Raw genomic sequence first — 16,065 nt, forward strand, 5'->3', positions numbered from 1 at the left:
CCACCACCCAAACATTCGGCTGCATGACGAGTTAGCGGCATGTGATCTTGTTTTACACCTGCCCTGCGTATGAGACATTCTGGCACGGCCCCTGGAGCCTTCATATAGACGACCTGCTTCTTCCATCTTCTTGCTTTTTTATACAATATCAGCTCAGTCCCACTCAGATCCGCTACTATCCACCTACCTACCTACCCTTAACACTTCTCTCACCTCCTCCAACAAACAACCACATCAATTACGCATCAGGATGACTTCACAACAAATCTCGCCGCCAGACTTTGGCAGACTTGTAACACCCCTCCTCTCAGCTCTCCCGGGCGCCTCCGTCTCAACTCAGCCACCCAGCACCGTCCTCCCACTCCTCTCCCCCATCCTCAGACAGCGGGTGAAGCTCATGTCAGAAGCCAGCCAAGAACCATGGATCAGACTGTTGACATATGATACCGCCAAGGTGTCCAAGTTGACCAGCATTGCGCAGAGCGGCAGTTTAGAACCGCACCCGGTATCCGGCGAGATCGAGCTGGACTGGGACTACAATGTGGAGATCAGATATAAGAGGCTAGACGAGGAGACTCTGCAGGCACTTGTCGTTCTCAAAGACTTTGATCTGTTTGTTCGGCTGGTGTACTGCATAAACGATGCCGATGGTGAGGGGGGACCCAACGGATGGCGGACTGGCGAAGTTAGCACAGCCAGCAGCCCCTCACCACTGACCGAGTTTGGCGGCTTCCAGAGCGTTTCGGAAGCTGAGGCGGCATTCCAGGCGACCAAGGCGGGAGGAAACAGGCAGCCCAGCACCAACGGTATCCGGGGAGTGGCGGTAGCTATGAACACCACCGTTCAAGAAGAAGAGGACGATGACGATGACTACTGGGCTCGCTATGACGCAACACCCGCCAGGACCCCAGCCATGAAGCAATCCCCCGCTCCGCAATCCATGCGTCCTGAGCAACCGGAAATCCAGCGTACGCAATCGGCCGAAGATGCATATTACGCCCAGTACGATGATGTCCAGCCCGCCATGGACCCTCATGATCCCGACGAGGAGGTTGAGCAAGTCGAGGCGCCCCCACCACTGGGCATAAGCAGACCGGCTGGCTCCCGTGACTGCGGTGGACTCAACGAGATGACCGGATCTTGGACATTGGAGCCACCAAAATCACCTTCTGTCCGCTCAATCCGGTCGCAGCAGGATGAAGAGAGGACGGCAAACCTCCTTCATCCTCGTCCTGCCTCCAGCGCCAGCTCCAACGGGTCATTGACAGTTGCCAAACTGGAAGAGAGCGCAGAGCGTCGCGAGCAGAGTGAGTTTGGTGTTAAGCAGCACATCTCCAGGAGTATCAGGAGTTTGTTTCTATTATCACGGTCGGCGGGGATTGACAGGGAGGAATTCGAACGGATGGTCAAGACTGAGATGGATGTGTTGAGCATGGTGGAGGATGATATCTGAAGTTGCTCACCAGGGACTTGTACATATATGACTGGAGTTTTTTGGCATATTTGTTTCTGCGTGGGATTTTTTCATGTCTGGCATCGGTGTTTAGAGAATGGGTTTTGGTGGTGGAGGAGTTCCGTTTTCATGAATCGTTCATCCCCTTGGATGAGGGGGGGTTGGTTTGGTTGAGTTGCATCAAGGCATTTTTCTTGTTGACTAATTTGGTCTTTGAGGGTTTGTGGGCTTCGATGGGTAAATGTGTTGTCAGAGTTATGGGCATTATGGTTCATTTACGAAGATATCAGAAATAGTTTTGGGAATGAAACACTTTCAAAGACGAGCTAAAGAGAGAGTTGGTGTGAGTGTGTTGTTGGTTCTTCAAACGCTTGGCTCGACCAGGGCTGGTTAGGGTGCTCTGACTGCCTTGAATTACAACCTCCAAGGGAAGAGAAGGTATCCATGCTCGAGTTGAACTTCCCAAAGACATTCATCGCACATGAGAAAACGAAATCCTCTCTTCATCGAAGAAGAGACCTGCCTCACCAAAGCCCCAGACAACACAACTGAGAAACCCACCCCATGCAATCGAGGGTTAGGGTTGGCTACTCATAAAGCTTAAACCCTGCAAAGCTGCCTAGCCAATCAGGCAAAAGCCGCTCCGTGCCGGGCGGGCAATTCAGAAAAAAGTTCCCAAGTTGAGTGTGAGGCTCGATTGACAAGCATTGGCCCATTGGCGATAGCGACAAGGGACGAACGACAATCCGACAACCTCCCTCCACACACCACACACACACACATTCACCATGCTGCGTCCAAGGTTAAGGATACCGCGGGCCTCCTCGCCCTTTGCCCTCCCCGCCTCCCGGTCGTCAACCGCTGGCCAGCTCCTGCCCCTCGCCTACAGGTCATCATACCACACCGTTCCCGTGCTGGAGAACATCCCAGAGAAGGAATCCGAAGATGGGCAGAAATACAGGTCAATCGACGGGTTCCTGTCCCCTATGGCTTTCACGACCGCCTGGGATTACTACCAGACCCATGTGTTGTCCAACTTGAACCGTCTCTGTGCTGGTACGTTTTCTTTTAACTGCCCCATGTGGGGGAAGGACTATAGCTGATTTTGGTGGTGGGAATAGAAACCAACAACGACAGCCTCCTCCTCAAAGACGTCGTCCTCGCCACGGCCCGCGACCCGGCCCAAGCAGCTACTTTTAATTATGCCTCGGCGGCGCATAACAACCACTTCTTCTTCAAGTGCCTGTCCCCTACCGAGACAAAAGCCGAGGACATGCCAGCCCAGCTGAAGGACGCTCTCGTGAAGTCGTTTGGCTCGCTCGACGCGCTCAAGGAGCTGATGGTCAACACGGCCACTTCCATGTTTGGTCCCGGGTTTGTCTGGCTCGTGCGGAGCGACAGGCCCAAAGACCCGCACCAGTTCCGGGTTTTGACGACTTACTTGTCTGGCTCGCCTTACCCGGCCGCGCACTGGCGGAAGCAGAGCTTGAACACTGCTACGGATGTTGGGGAGTCGAGCGAGAGGGGGATTCAGGCGGGGAAGCAGTATTTGGAGAATAGCGCTCGGGGTGCGGGGTGGAACGCGAGCGCGTATAAGAAGGATGATTTTGCGCCCGGGGGGGTGCTTCTGGAGCCGGTGCTGTGCTTGAACACGTGGGAGCATGCGTGGTTGTTTGAGTATGGGTTTGGGGGGTCGCCGAAGAGTGTGTTGGATAAGGTCAAGGGAGGGCAGGCGGGGGTGGCGGAGAATCAGAAGAGTGGGAAGGAGGTTTATGCGGAGAGGTGGTGGGATTTTGTGGATTGGAATGTGGTGAATAGGTTGGCTTTTCCGGGGGGAACGAAGATATAGATGGATGGGATGGGGGGAAACCTGCCCCTGGGGATGGGAGAAGAGGGGAGTTGGGGGGGGTTTTTGTTGTGTATAATATGATGGATGGGGCTGATGATATCATGTTGAGCCCTGGTAGAGAAAAATAGGGGAGGAAGGGGGGTGGTGGATTTGTACAAATATTTGAAAACAATAGAATCTGTGTACAGTGGTTAGTGTGTCTTGAGGATATGTGGTTGGTGTGTCTTTGAAAGCATACAGCTGTGTCTTTTAAGGATGGTGAACATTCCTCGGCGGTATCTCGAGTGCTGCCCCTTTGATGCTTAGAATGCTGACAACTCATCTACTCGACAAGACTTTCCTTTTTAACCAAACAAAGGTTGGCACCTTCCTTTTTCCTGGCAGTCACTGCCTACCAGAATCACACGTGAAACTAGAATTGTGCGGCTGCCTGTCCTCGTTCTTGCAGTTCAAAGGCACGAGGAAGGTGCACCTGGCCAGAGAGGAACGTCATGTAGGTGCCAGACCACAAGCTCCAATCTTCCTCCTGCAACCCATTGCCAGACCGTTCAACCACAGCTTTTAACTACGGTACCGTCTACATCCATTTCATCCACATTTGTTACAGCAGCATTTCACACACACACACACAACTGTTAGCCTGAACAAGCCATACGCTTCACCAGCACCACTTAGCCTGATCCGCCATCAGCCAATCCACGGAAACTCAAGCCACCGTTGGGTTGCTGTGCTTGTGACCCCAGATGAGCAAAAGAAGGCTGATGAATAGTTCAGGCCTAACGGAAAGCTAAACCTTGTGCTGTCAAACCAGAGATTTATCAGTACCAAAGACACACAAAAACACAAAAAGACAACGAGGCTGACACCGGGCCAAATCCAAAACCTCCACGGCTTTACGCGTACTTTCATTATCCCCTAACGCGTAGGAACCATGTCTTCCACCACCTCAAGCTTGTCCGATTCAGCCGGGCCCAAGCCAAGGCCACCATCCCCAGATCCCAGAGGTTCGTCTAGTCCTCCTCCGGTGAATCACGTCAACTATTAGAGGACGGAGAAAATGTTTCGCCAGGACATGTGCCGGGCGGTGGGGCTGTTGTCGGAATACACGGCCCTTTGCAGGCAGGTGAAGGAGATGACTTTGGAAAGACTGAAGGAGGGTTGGGCTTTGTCGGCGGGGACGAGATTGAGGTTGAATTGTTGTTTGCCTTATTTGACTGGGACGGGGCAGCATGAGGATTATGTCAAGTGGGGGGGGGGAGGTGAGGCGTGTGATGGCTGCGTTGGAGAATTGGATTTCGTTGGTGGAGTGGGAGGTTGATCGGGAGAGGTGCAGGGTTGAGGAGGGGGGGTGAGTGAGGGAGATGTGAGTGAAGGAGAGGCGAGCGTGGGAGGGCCAGAACGGCTTGCCCCGGCGCTAAATGAGCTGCAACAAGTGGTGTTTTTGAAGACGAAGAACAGAGATTGTTGAGGGGCCGGGAAGACGAGAACCTCTATGCGTTGATGAAGGAGATTGTGAGGCGGGATAGGGGGGATGTTATTATCGAGAACGCTGTAAAGGATGGTGAAAAGGTTTTGGTAAGATGATGGTTAGGAGGTTTTTGAGATGGTTAGGATATCTGTGAGGATAGCCAATTGGCCTGTGAAGATAGTCGAAGGGGTTTTCAGATATGAGGATAAGTTGATGTAATCTTTGAGGCCTTGTTCTTGGGAATAAGGGCGAAAGATAGTGAGTAGACCTTACGTCCACTTGATACCCTTTTAAAGATAGTTGGCGGGTCTTTGATGTGAATTATCGGCCTTCAAGAGACTCTAGGTAGAGGTGTCTTCCACCCTCTAAAGCCTTGATTTCACATAGAGTGCCTAATTATCTGGTGGACGAAGAGAAATGACTCTACATACTAACACATAAATCATGCTGGATAGAAAGTTGAGAGGCCTTCTGATATCTGTCATGGGCCTGGTATTGGTCACTGCTTGGCTATGGCTAGCAGTATTACACAAGGGCCGGAGATGTGCGTCCGCCAAAGATGTCGTCACCTCTTAGCCAAGAGGGGTCTATTGTGTTGGATAGATTGGGTATAGATGGACCAGCCAAACTCGTGTGATTTGTTGGCTAACCATCCCCTGGACCCCGGAGAGCGGCGAAAATATAACCAGATGTGGAATTAGCCGTTCGTTGAACTCTTCCGTAATGACAACGACTACCCTACTTTGATGCTGTTCCGTGACTGCATGATTGTTTAGACGAGGGTCGGTACCAAGAGTTAGACCAAGAGTGGTGGTCATGGTATTATTTGGCCTTTGGAATCAAGTTCCGCAATGAGGAATCAATTGTGCTGTCAAGATACCAAGATGTTTTCTTTGGAAGGTGACCAGTAGCTTGAAACACGTTGGCGATGGCTGCCAAGAAACGGGTAGCCGCCTGCCAGACCGTTTGCTGCACGGTTGAAGGGTTGCTATTGGTGCAGCGCCGTGCAGTTGTCCCACCCACTCCCTTTTTGGAACTGGGATACGATCTGCGATCTCTCCCTTGGGCATCCAGTGATTGCCGCTGCACGTTTTCCTTGGCTTGACTTGGACTTTTCTTGACTAGGCTTTTGGGGATGGGACAGCTGGGGAGTGTTGGCCAGTCGAGGAGAGACGGTGACAAACTCGGTGATATTGGGTGCCCAATCAAGAAGAAAGCCCGCGCTATAGTCAAGTAATGACACAAGTCCGACTGTTCATCCCTCAGTCGTGGAGGCTGAGATCACCAGTCGATCAGATCCCTAATTCCGAAGGGTAAGGAAACCGAAAAAAATAAGAAGGCAGATTTCCAGGGGTTAGACGCACCCGCGTGGCTGGAAAGTAGAAACAAATAGAGAGGGAAACACAATGGAGGGAGGGCCTATCACGGAGGTTCGCATGCAGGCCGCAGACGACCTGAGCCATGCGGGAGGATGGGCCGCAGCACCCAACACCTCACCACCACCACCAGGCAATGAACATTCTTCACATTCGGACTTGATATGAATGCAAAGAGTTTATTTACAGTTACAAGACAGGGAAGGCAAGCCCATGACTGCGGCCGCTTTTTTTCTTGGGTGCTGAGGTGGCTATCAAACATATTTTGAGAGGAACGACAACCACTTACATGATGGGAAGGTGTGGGAGGAGGGTCGTTACCATCGCGCTTGCCTGCATTTCTTGTGCTTTTGTCTTCACCAGTCGGACCCTTCAGCCTGGGCCACCTGTCTCCGCCTCCTCCGCCGCCGGTTGTGTTTTTCTGTAGGTCGGTATCCATGTCTCTCTTTTTTTTCTCGAGGTTGTACCAATGGGGGCCGGGTGGTTGTCAACCACGCCTCTCCGAGCCTCCTCCCCTGTTCATTTCCCCAAGATGCAGGTAGGTGTGACTTTGCCTTTGTAGCTGCTGATTGCTGCTGCTGCTCTTGTCGCCATTGATAAATATAAATCACATTGCCCGCTTGCCCTTGCTCTTCCTCTTCTTTTGCTCTTTCCCGTTTACCGATTTGCTCTTGTGTTTCCGTTTTTCTTTTCGTTCCGTCTCATCAAGAGCTTGGGTGTTCCCAATATACACAAAGAACTTGCGTCATATTCTTTGGTTTTTCCCAATTTCCCGCCTTATTAATAAAACAAGCACGCACGCTCGACCTTGTGTGTGTGTGAGACGAGAGTCTTGCTTGTTCGTGCGACATTACCCTTGCTTGGCTAGCTACCAGACCTTTTATCATTCCTCGTGCTCCCCTTGAAGAAAGGGTATAAAGTAGCCTTCTGTTCCGCCCCCCCTGCGTAACACACCTCCCTCGGTTACCTTTCCTACAACACCTACAACACGCCACAACAATGCGTGTCTCGAACAACCTCTCCCTTGTCCTCTTCGCTGCCGGCGTGACAGCCCAGTCGGTCGAGCCTGAGACAGGCGTATGTTCTCCCTATTCCGAACCAATTGACCTCGAATAACATCACTGACTGGTATCGTGTAGAAACTCGGCGATGCCACCATCGTAAGCAACAACCCCGTCGGGGTCGTGTACAAGGCCGTCCTGCCAGCGGAGGCTTGGTTCAAGCCGGCGTATCCAGATGGGGGGAATATCGAGGGGGAGGTCACTGCTGTGGCTGCCGAGTCGGGGGAGGGAGTGGTGTATACATACAAGCTCTCCAACCTGCCCAAGGAGGGCGGGCCGTTCCGTATGTCTTTTCTTTTTCGTTACCCCCCCGCCCCATATGGCATCGTTGTTAACACTTATGCTGTAGCCTACCACCTCCACGTCGCCCCTGTCCCCGCCGACGGGAACTGCACCGTCACGCTCGCCCACTTGGATCCGTTTATCCGTGGGGAAAACACTTCTTGCAACCCGTTTGCTCCGCAGACGTGCCAGGTTGGGGATTTGAGCGGCAAGTTTGGGGAGATCAGACCTGAGGAGGATGGGACGTGGGAGACGACGTATACGGACTTGTACTCGTCGACGCTTGAGGGGTTGGGAAGTTTCTTTGGGAACAGGAGCATCGTGTTTCATTATCCTAACAAGACTAGGATTAGCTGTGCCAACTTTGAGAAGGTGGAAGGGGGGGTGAGCAGCAGTGTGACGGTGCTGCCGACGGTGACGGGTAATGGGAGTTATACTATTTTGCCTACGGGGGGTGTGAGCACTACTACCGGAGGGGGGCCGAGCACCACGAGTGATGCGGGGGCTGGGACGGAGACGACCACGTCGCCTCCTTTGAGTGGAGCTTCTGGGTTGAGGGGGAGTGCGGTTGGGGCGTTGGTTGTGGGGGCGGTGGTCATGTTTATGTTGTAAGGGGGGTTAAGGTGATGGAGGGTGGGAGGATTGAGGCGTTGGGGGGCGTATTAAATTGGTTTTTCTTTTCTTGCTTGAGATTCTTTGGTAGATGAAAGCTAGGTTTATTGTGTTGCTTTGGGCATAGTTAATTTGGGAGGGAATGAAGGATCATGATAGGGTAATGTTTATAGCTGAATGCAATGGTCTTGATATGTTGATGGGAGAGAGAAGGCTGTGACTTGGTAATGGTGGTGATTGCCATTCAGAGGGGCTCTCGATCGAGTAGTGCCTTGAAAAGTATGTTGAAACTGGAATTGGCAACTGAAATCCAAGTGACGGTGATAATGTGTCATTGTTATGGTCATTTCGGACCGTAATAAGAGTGTCGTGGTGTGTTGTTGCTGCATGGTGGTGGTCATGATGATTGTGATTTTGTCTTTTGTCAGAGGTCAAAGGAGGTCAGTTACTGTGGGGACAAGGTTTGTTTTCAATGTCTGGAATATCGAGAGCAGATAATGCTAGAAAAGTGATGTGCTATGAGTATGATGGGGAGTGTGTTGGGACTTGAGCAGCGTCTTTCTGCTCTCTTCGGTCATCGAGGCAATGCGTTGGTACTGCCGGGGAGTACAGGGACATGTTTCTCACCTAGCTATCTAAATTACCTAGGTAATAGCCAAGCTATCTAGTTGCTTCAGAGAGGAGGGCTTCGAAGGAATAGGTGTGTAGATTTGCAGACGAGCAGTCTCCTCCTAATGTCTAGGATGACGATAGTGCATGGCGGTATGGGTTGATCTTTTTTCTTCGCACTTTGTAAGAGAGAACATGCACGGAGCCCCTTATTCATCTTGCCAACATCCCCCCTTTAATATAAGATTTAACTATATTTGGAAGCATAATCATTGAGGGTTGAAAGGTATTTAATAGACTCTAAAAGATAGTTAAAAGACGATATAAGGTAATTAAGAGGCCTTGAAAGATGGTCAAGAGGCCTTGAAAGATAGTCAAAAGGGCTTGAAAGATAGTTTAAGGGCTTTAAAAGATAGTTCGAAGGCCATTAAAGATAAATTAAACGCTTATTATTTTTCCCTAGAAGCATTTTATTACATTATATTATAGGAAAGATAAGTAATACGTAGGCAGGGGAGCTCTAATAAGATCAATGAGGGGCTCCGTCGAGTTTCTCTCCTTTTTAAATAAGAGGCGGGTTTCATTATTTGGAAGGGGAACTCACGGATGGGGTGCTGGTGTTGATGTGAAAGAATGGAAGTCCAGTAGTCGAAAAGAAAACAGGGACGGGGGCAGTGCTGCTAGTAAGAGTATAGATCTACCATAGATAACTGCTCGGGACACCGGGGCTCAATAATGGGTGATGCAGGGGTTGTGACCGTTGAGCGATCTGGGGGGTGATTGGAGTTGCTGTTGGAAGGAAGTTGGGGTTAAGAGATGAGGGCTGTGAGGCGAGAGTGAGATGTGAAAAGATAGCTTTTGCGAACATGAGTGGAGAGTGAAGAGAAATTCCGTGTCAAAGCATGATCTATACCGAGGCACTTGCTTCTGATCGACCGATGGTGTTTTTGCTGAGTCCTGGGTGAGGTGAGGTTTCGATCTGTGTAAGTGGGTTAGGGTTGTGGATCAGGATATCAGCTTGGGTGAGCTATGTCAGGGAAGGGAAATATTAAAGAAACATCCTTCAAGACGTATGTTGGAAAGCACTGAAACTTTTCATTAGCACTTGTCTTGACAGTGATACCAAATCCCATGATGGCTCCGAAGCTGCTCGGCTTGCTCTACCTACACGTGGTGCGCAAAATTGTTCCAAGAGTGAGACTGTTCCACATCCGATAGTGAGCCAATAGTTCATCATGGAAAAAAAAAGAAAACAGAAGCCTCATTGTTGCGAGACTGGACCTTGAGATGCTCATTGGTTCCAGTGGCCATCCCTTGAGCGGAACTGGCCCGGCGTCAACTGCGCTTCGACCGCAGCGGCGGCAGTATCCGACATTTCCTGAGCCGGCAAGGAACCCGTATCGGATCGTGAGGCTGTGGCACATCGGACTGGAAGCCTTGGTGTCTCCTCGGCTCCATGTGAGCTTGATGAGAGGCAGGTACCGTGCCTGATCGCCTGATCGACTGATGAAGCGGGGGATGGCTAGAGGATTTGTTGACTGGATTCCCGGTTTCTACCCCAGCTATGCTAGTGGTGGCCTTCAAGGTGCTCGCAGACCTCCAAAAACTTGATGATATGCAAGCGAGCCCTGGCAGGCTGAACGCTGGGGAGGTTTGGGGGTGTTGCTAACTTTTTTGGGGAAGCCGGCAGTTCTTTCCGGGGGTTCCTGGCGGCGATCATCTTTTAGTGGGGCTACCCGCTGCGGGTTCATGCTGAAGAAACCCGCTGTGGGGTTGTCGACCTGGGTTCCCGGTGTAGCATGGTTACAACCTCATCAATTGAGATGTCGACTGACAGCGGTGATGTTCAGGAACGGAAAGCCATAGCAGCTGTGCAACCTGCCGCGGGAGCGCATTAATTCTCCTGATATTGGGATCGATGACGAGGCATCCAGTGAAGAGCTCGAGGTGAGTGGGAAGGAGGAGGGATCGAGGTTCCAGGGTGTGGTTGGCTGCCGTTGGTGTTACATCGAATGCAGTGCTGATCAATGTCTCAGTCTCAGCTGTTTTTTTCCTTGTGAAAACCCTCCTCGGATCTGGACTACCAGCGTTGCTGGCGACTCATGATGGACGTCTTCTTTCTTTTGCTCTTGTCGCAATCATCATGATGGTATCCGACGCTGTGGTAGTGGTCATGCTCAGCAATAATACCCCGGGAAGAGGCTGGGGTGATTAGCTCCGAGGATTGGCCGGCCAAGGAGCCTTTGACAAACGACAGTCTTGATCTGAGAGTTGTCGGTCAGTAGCTAAGTACACAACTACAGTACAGTACTAGTGAGCCATTGGAACTGACTTAATCAAGATAGATAGTTAGGAGTCGAGGTGGAGTCAGGACCACACCCTGTATTCGGCCGAGAGAAACCTTATCGTCGGGACTCTCGTAATATTTGCCAGGGTGCTTTCCAGGCGCCTGGTCTGCCATCCTCAAGTATGTAGAGACCGAGCCTTGCTTGACCGACGACTGCCGAGTTTCCCAGGAGAGATATCTTCAGAAGTCAATGGAACCTAGCTGTCGATCTACACCATCAATGCCCTTTCGGTCAGGTCACGGTTCACGCTAGGTTACCACCGGTGCGGACAAAAAGCATCTTGGCTGGTCTGGCGATCCTGCCGGCAGCTGCGATCTCTTGGATGGTGGGGCTGCAGACTAGTGTATGATATCGTAGACTGGAGCTAACATCCTCAACAGATAGACCCCACGACGAGTGACACGCATACGTACACGCAGCCCAATGAGGAGATCTACCGCAAACGACCAGTCGTGGCGTTCTGTCATCTTGGAATCCAGCTGCCAACTGCAACCCTCAACACCACCCTCCTCTTCCGAAAGGAGAAAAGGCCTCCTGCAACATCAACCCATGTTGCCCTTTTGATCTCATATCGGCGACCGTCACGTCCCCGGGTGCAGTTGGAACCCTGCCTTCTTAAAGCGGTCAACTGATGGCAAGAATCGAGGTGAATCCGGTCGCTCTCCAAACTGCCGTTGTCCTTCGGTCACAGTTGGTTAGAGCGAACTCGTACCCTGCAGGTAATACTTGAAGAAGCGCTTACACTCGATGACCAATGGTCTCTCAAGACCAGGATGGCTCTTACTACACCTCCCTGTGATATTGACTGAATACATATCCTGGGGTCGTCGTCCGGTTTCCGAGCAATCCCTTTGCAGATCAGGCCAGCCAATCCGCTCTTGTGGCCCCGCAGCCGGCTCAGTTGCTTTAGTCACCTCTACCGTCACCGTGATGGTTCAGCTGAGACATCGCAACGCTCTCAATGCCCGCCAAACGGGAGGGATATGATCTGTGGCCAAGCATCAAGATTGTACATTCACGTCCTAAGGGAATTCAGCGAGGGGCTGTGCCGCGAGGGTGTTCAGCACTCTGGACTGTTGTATATTGGAATCGGAGACGAACTACCGACTACGCACAAGACCTTTGATCGCCATCTGTTGGGTTATTCGCCGCAGCATCATGATCAAAATCCGTTCCAACCACGCTCCCCAGCTTACCACATGCGCTGATAACGTGGCGAGCCATGAAGCACCCGCAGCCAACTGCATACGTTGGAAGGACAGGGTCTAACGAGACATGATGTCAACCCCTCTGCTGGGACTCGCGCCGTATCCCCGTGTTCACCTTTCTTCAGCAAAGAGAGACAATTCTGCAAGATCCGCTGACAGGATGTTGCACGTTGGAACACAGCCGCTCGGGGACCTCCTGTCAATATTCTGCAACCCTTCTATCCTGTCCCATCGGCGATCCTTTGAGACATATAGATGTTCCCTCGGTCTGGTGTCCAGCTTATTTCCAGTGAATCTAGGTGACTGGAGTGCTCCAGAATTGCCGTGAATGGAGCAGTCTCGAAGAAACAATCGCCTAGAAAAAGACTCAGTAGTATTCTACATGCGGAGGTGGTCTATCCCACTGCTCCCTTGTTACGACTGGCTATCACCCAGGTTCTTCGCCGGTCTTGGTGTAGAATAGTGCCTGTCGAGCCCCCCACACCGATTCCACTCCATTTCCCCCGGTCCTACCAGCACCCCCTGCCCACCTGGACGGAGCAGGAGGGTGGGATGATGACCGGTCAACTACCAACGGTGATGACCATCTTGCCCTCCAAGTGCGCCGGCACCGCCACCGATTCACCCGGGAACACCCACCCATAGCGAGCGTTTGGCCTTCTCCTTGTTACGCAAGCTGTCAAGCTCAAGAGATAACCTATCGGATGGTGTATCGTCTCGGCTGTTGTGTCGCCCCGGCAGAGGTGGGCATCTTCGGGTGGGAGATCAACATGAACTCGGAGAAACTTTACATGGCACTATCAGGGGTGTACAAATATTTAAAGGGTTGATTTCGTCCTCGTCCCCCACACTAGGTCAGGCACACGTCCAACCAACTTCTATTTCACCATCATATTGTGAATTTCGTCATTATGGCTCGTCCTGGTATTCTTTTGCGCTTTTCTGAGAGGAGGCACCGTAAGGGTTCGAGCCTCAACGGACATATCAAGCCGGCGGACGCCACCAGTCCAGTCACTACACCAACACCTAGACCAGTCACACGAGAGAAATCCTGGAAGCATCGGTCTTTGGGGTCTATTACATGTAAGTAGGTACTCGAGTAGGCCATGTCTGGTCTGTCTATACTAACAGCTACCCACCACAGCCATCTTCCATGGGCACAGCCAGGCGCCACAGAATGTCTATGAAAAGCCTGTTGAGGTTATCAGACAGGAGGAGTACCCTCACATGAACAATGGTGAGCTCCCACGAAGAATCTTGTCCATTCTTCGCCATCTCAAGACGACCAACTAACATAAACCAGGAACCTACCTCGACCACTCGGGCACAACTATCTACGCCGCCTCAACGGTGACCCGCTTCTCCCACAAAATGCTCAACAATCTCTACGGCAACCCCCATTCAGAAAACAAGCCGGCCAAAGTTTCAGGAGACATGGTCGACGAGATCCGCCTCAAGGCGTTGCGCTTCCTCGGCGCAGACCCGGAGCACTTTGACCTGGTCTTCACCGCCAACGCCACGGCCGCTATCAAGCTCGTGGCGGACTCGTTCCGGGATCTGGCCGAGCAGACGCGCTCCGGTTCTTTTTGGTATGGCTACCACAGGGATGCTCATACGTCTCTTGTTGGCGTGAGGGAGTTCACCCGCAACGGCGAGCACCACGTCTTTGCGCACGATCAGGAGGTGGAAGCCTGGCTTGAGCACCCTGGGGCTTACCACAGGGCGATTGACAGGGTGAGCAGCCTGGGCTTGTTCGCCTGGCCGGGCCAGTCGAATTTGACGGGGAGGAGACTGCCGCTCGAGTGGGCTGGGCGGGTTAGGAGATTGAGGGAGATTCAGGGGACGTACACGCTACTGGATGCGGCCGCGCTGGCGATGACATGTGATATGACGCGGGTGTTTGGTGACCCGTCTCAAGCACCGGATTTCACTTGTGTGAGCTTTTACAAGATTTTTGGCTTTCCGGATCTTGGGGGGTTGATTGTCAGGAAGGACTCGGGGCATATCTTGACGTTGAGGAAGTATTTTGGGGGAGGGACGGTTACCATGGTGAAGACGTTGGGTGGTGGACCGGTGTGGCATATTTCCAAGGGGGCGGAGATGACGGAGGAGGGGGGGTTGCATGATGGGTTGGAGGATGGGACGTTGCCGTTTCATAGTATTTTGGCGCTGGGGGAGGCGATTGAGGTGCAGAGGGATTTGTATGGGAATATGGAGAATGTGTCGAGGCATGTGACGGGGTTGGTGGTGAGGTTGTATGAGGGGTTGAGGGGGTTGAAGCATGGGAATGGGGGGGAGGTGGTGAGGGTTTATGAGGAGGCGGGTGAGGATGTGACGGGGTATGGGGATTCGAGGAGGCAGGGGGGGACGGTGGCGTTTAATGTTTTTGGGGAGGATGGGGGGGTGGTGAGTTATGATCGGGTGGAGGGGTTGGCGAACGAGAGGGGGATTTATGTTAGGAGTGGTGGTGAGTTTTATCTCAGGGGAGGTTTGGGGAAGAAGGATGCTGACATTGATCTAGGGATTTGTTGTCCTGGTGGGATTTTTACTGCGTTGCAGTATGAGCCGTGGCAGTTGAATAGAGCCAAATCGGCTGGGCATCGGTGCGGTGAGTCTACTATGAAACTTCTCGCCATGTTGGACTTGCTGACACTTTTCACAACAGGTCCCCATGGTTTAGGTGTAATCAATGATCTCCCGACAGGGTACATCTCCCCCTCCCTTTTGCACCTTCTTTCCACGATACTAACAACACCTCCAGCGTCGTACGAGCGAGCCTCGGAGCAATGAGCACAACCAAAGATGTCGACACACTCATCGAGTTCCTGCGAGAGATATTTGTCACTCCGACTACAACACGAAAACGAGGTCACAGCCGCAAGAACAGCAACAGTAGCACTATCAGCAACTCTTCTGTAGGGTCTGTAGGGTCAGTAGCGTTTGAGCCCAAGCCTGTTGAGACGTTTGCGGTGCAGGCGCCTCCACGGGTTACTTCGGGGTGCTGCTCCCTTTCATGACGGTACTTTGGTAGGCTCTTGGTTTGGTTGGAATGGTTGTATATTTGGGGTGTCAGGTTGGTTAGGATGGGTTGGTACATATGGTGAATGGATGGGTCGGTTGGGTGGGTTTTGGTGGTTTGTCGTTTATGGATACGGAAGGGTAATTGTTGAATACCATGTTCTGTTTCCCATCACCTCTCTCCCATGTGCACAAAGCTCCTGCAATCTAATACCTAAAGTCGCGGCCTCGATTCCAACAAGCTTTTGTCCCGCAAGGAAAGGTCAGGTAGTCTGATAATCATTGAGATCCGAGGAGAAGTGCTTCACCGTGGCAATCTTCCCCTCAAAGACTGAGACCATGTTAAAAAGGATAACCAACAACGCAGCGGTTGTGAGAAAAAATAACATACAACACCGAGGATTCCCCAGTGGTCACCCACCTGAGTACTGATTCGGCCCTCAGCTGTTTGACTCGGGCAGAGCGGACGGGATGCCGTATTTTCAGCTGGGTGTGGTCGTATGTGACGGTTTGGGTCAGGGGATGGGTTCATGTGTAGACAATGAGACTGAGGGAAAAAAACAGGAAAAATACATACAACACCGAGGATTCCCCAGTGGTCACCCACCTGAGTACTAGTTCGGCCCTTCAGCTGTTTGACTCGGGCAGAGCGGACGGGATGCCGTATTTTCAGCTGGGTATGGTCGTATGTGCTAGTTTAAGCAGGTAATTGAAAATAAGGGCCACTGGCCACAAGTGAAGACACTAAGCGGCTTGGGTTGTAGAAGGGCATGAATGGGAC

General features: G+C 52.0%; 4 protein-coding genes across 4 annotated transcripts; all 4 read left to right on the top strand.

Moving 5' to 3' along the window:
* Nucleotides 1–250: 250 nt before the first annotated feature.
* On the top strand, nt 251–1,453 carry QC761_110610 (uncharacterized protein; the record flags this gene model as incomplete). The annotated part of the gene is made up of 1 exon (XM_062874352.1): nt 251–1,453. The coding sequence occupies one exon, from the start codon at nt 251–253 to the stop codon at nt 1,451–1,453; it is 1,203 nt and encodes a 400-aa protein (XP_062737470.1).
* Nucleotides 1,454–1,942: 489 nt separating this feature from the next.
* Nucleotides 1,943–3,316, top strand: QC761_110620 (uncharacterized protein). The gene is made up of 2 exons (XM_062874353.1): nt 1,943–2,509; nt 2,575–3,316. Exons 1-2 carry the CDS (start codon nt 2,242–2,244, stop codon nt 3,300–3,302), a joined length of 996 nt encoding a protein of 331 aa, XP_062737471.1. The 5' UTR covers nt 1,943–2,241; the 3' UTR covers nt 3,303–3,316.
* A 3,466-nt stretch (nt 3,317–6,782) lies between these two features.
* On the top strand, nt 6,783–8,392 carry QC761_110630 (uncharacterized protein). The gene is made up of 3 exons (XM_062874354.1): nt 6,783–7,223; nt 7,286–7,490; nt 7,557–8,392. Exons 1-3 carry the CDS (start codon nt 7,146–7,148, stop codon nt 8,099–8,101), a joined length of 828 nt encoding a protein of 275 aa, XP_062737472.1. The 5' UTR covers nt 6,783–7,145; the 3' UTR covers nt 8,102–8,392.
* A 2,392-nt stretch (nt 8,393–10,784) lies between these two features.
* QC761_110640 (uncharacterized protein) lies at nt 10,785–15,596 on the top strand. The gene is made up of 7 exons (XM_062874355.1): nt 10,785–11,383; nt 11,439–13,349; nt 13,411–13,503; nt 13,570–14,733; nt 14,788–14,874; nt 14,932–14,971; nt 15,028–15,596. The coding sequence occupies exons 2-7, from the start codon at nt 13,178–13,180 to the stop codon at nt 15,281–15,283; spliced, it is 1,812 nt and encodes a 603-aa protein (XP_062737473.1). The 5' UTR covers nt 10,785–11,383; nt 11,439–13,177; the 3' UTR covers nt 15,284–15,596.
* The last annotated feature ends 469 nt before the right edge of the window (nt 15,597–16,065 follow it).

Source organism: Podospora bellae-mahoneyi (genome assembly GCF_035222275.1).
Source record: "Podospora bellae-mahoneyi strain CBS 112042 chromosome 1 map unlocalized CBS112042p_1, whole genome shotgun sequence".
NCBI lineage: Eukaryota > Fungi > Ascomycota > Sordariomycetes > Sordariales > Podosporaceae > Podospora > Podospora bellae-mahoneyi.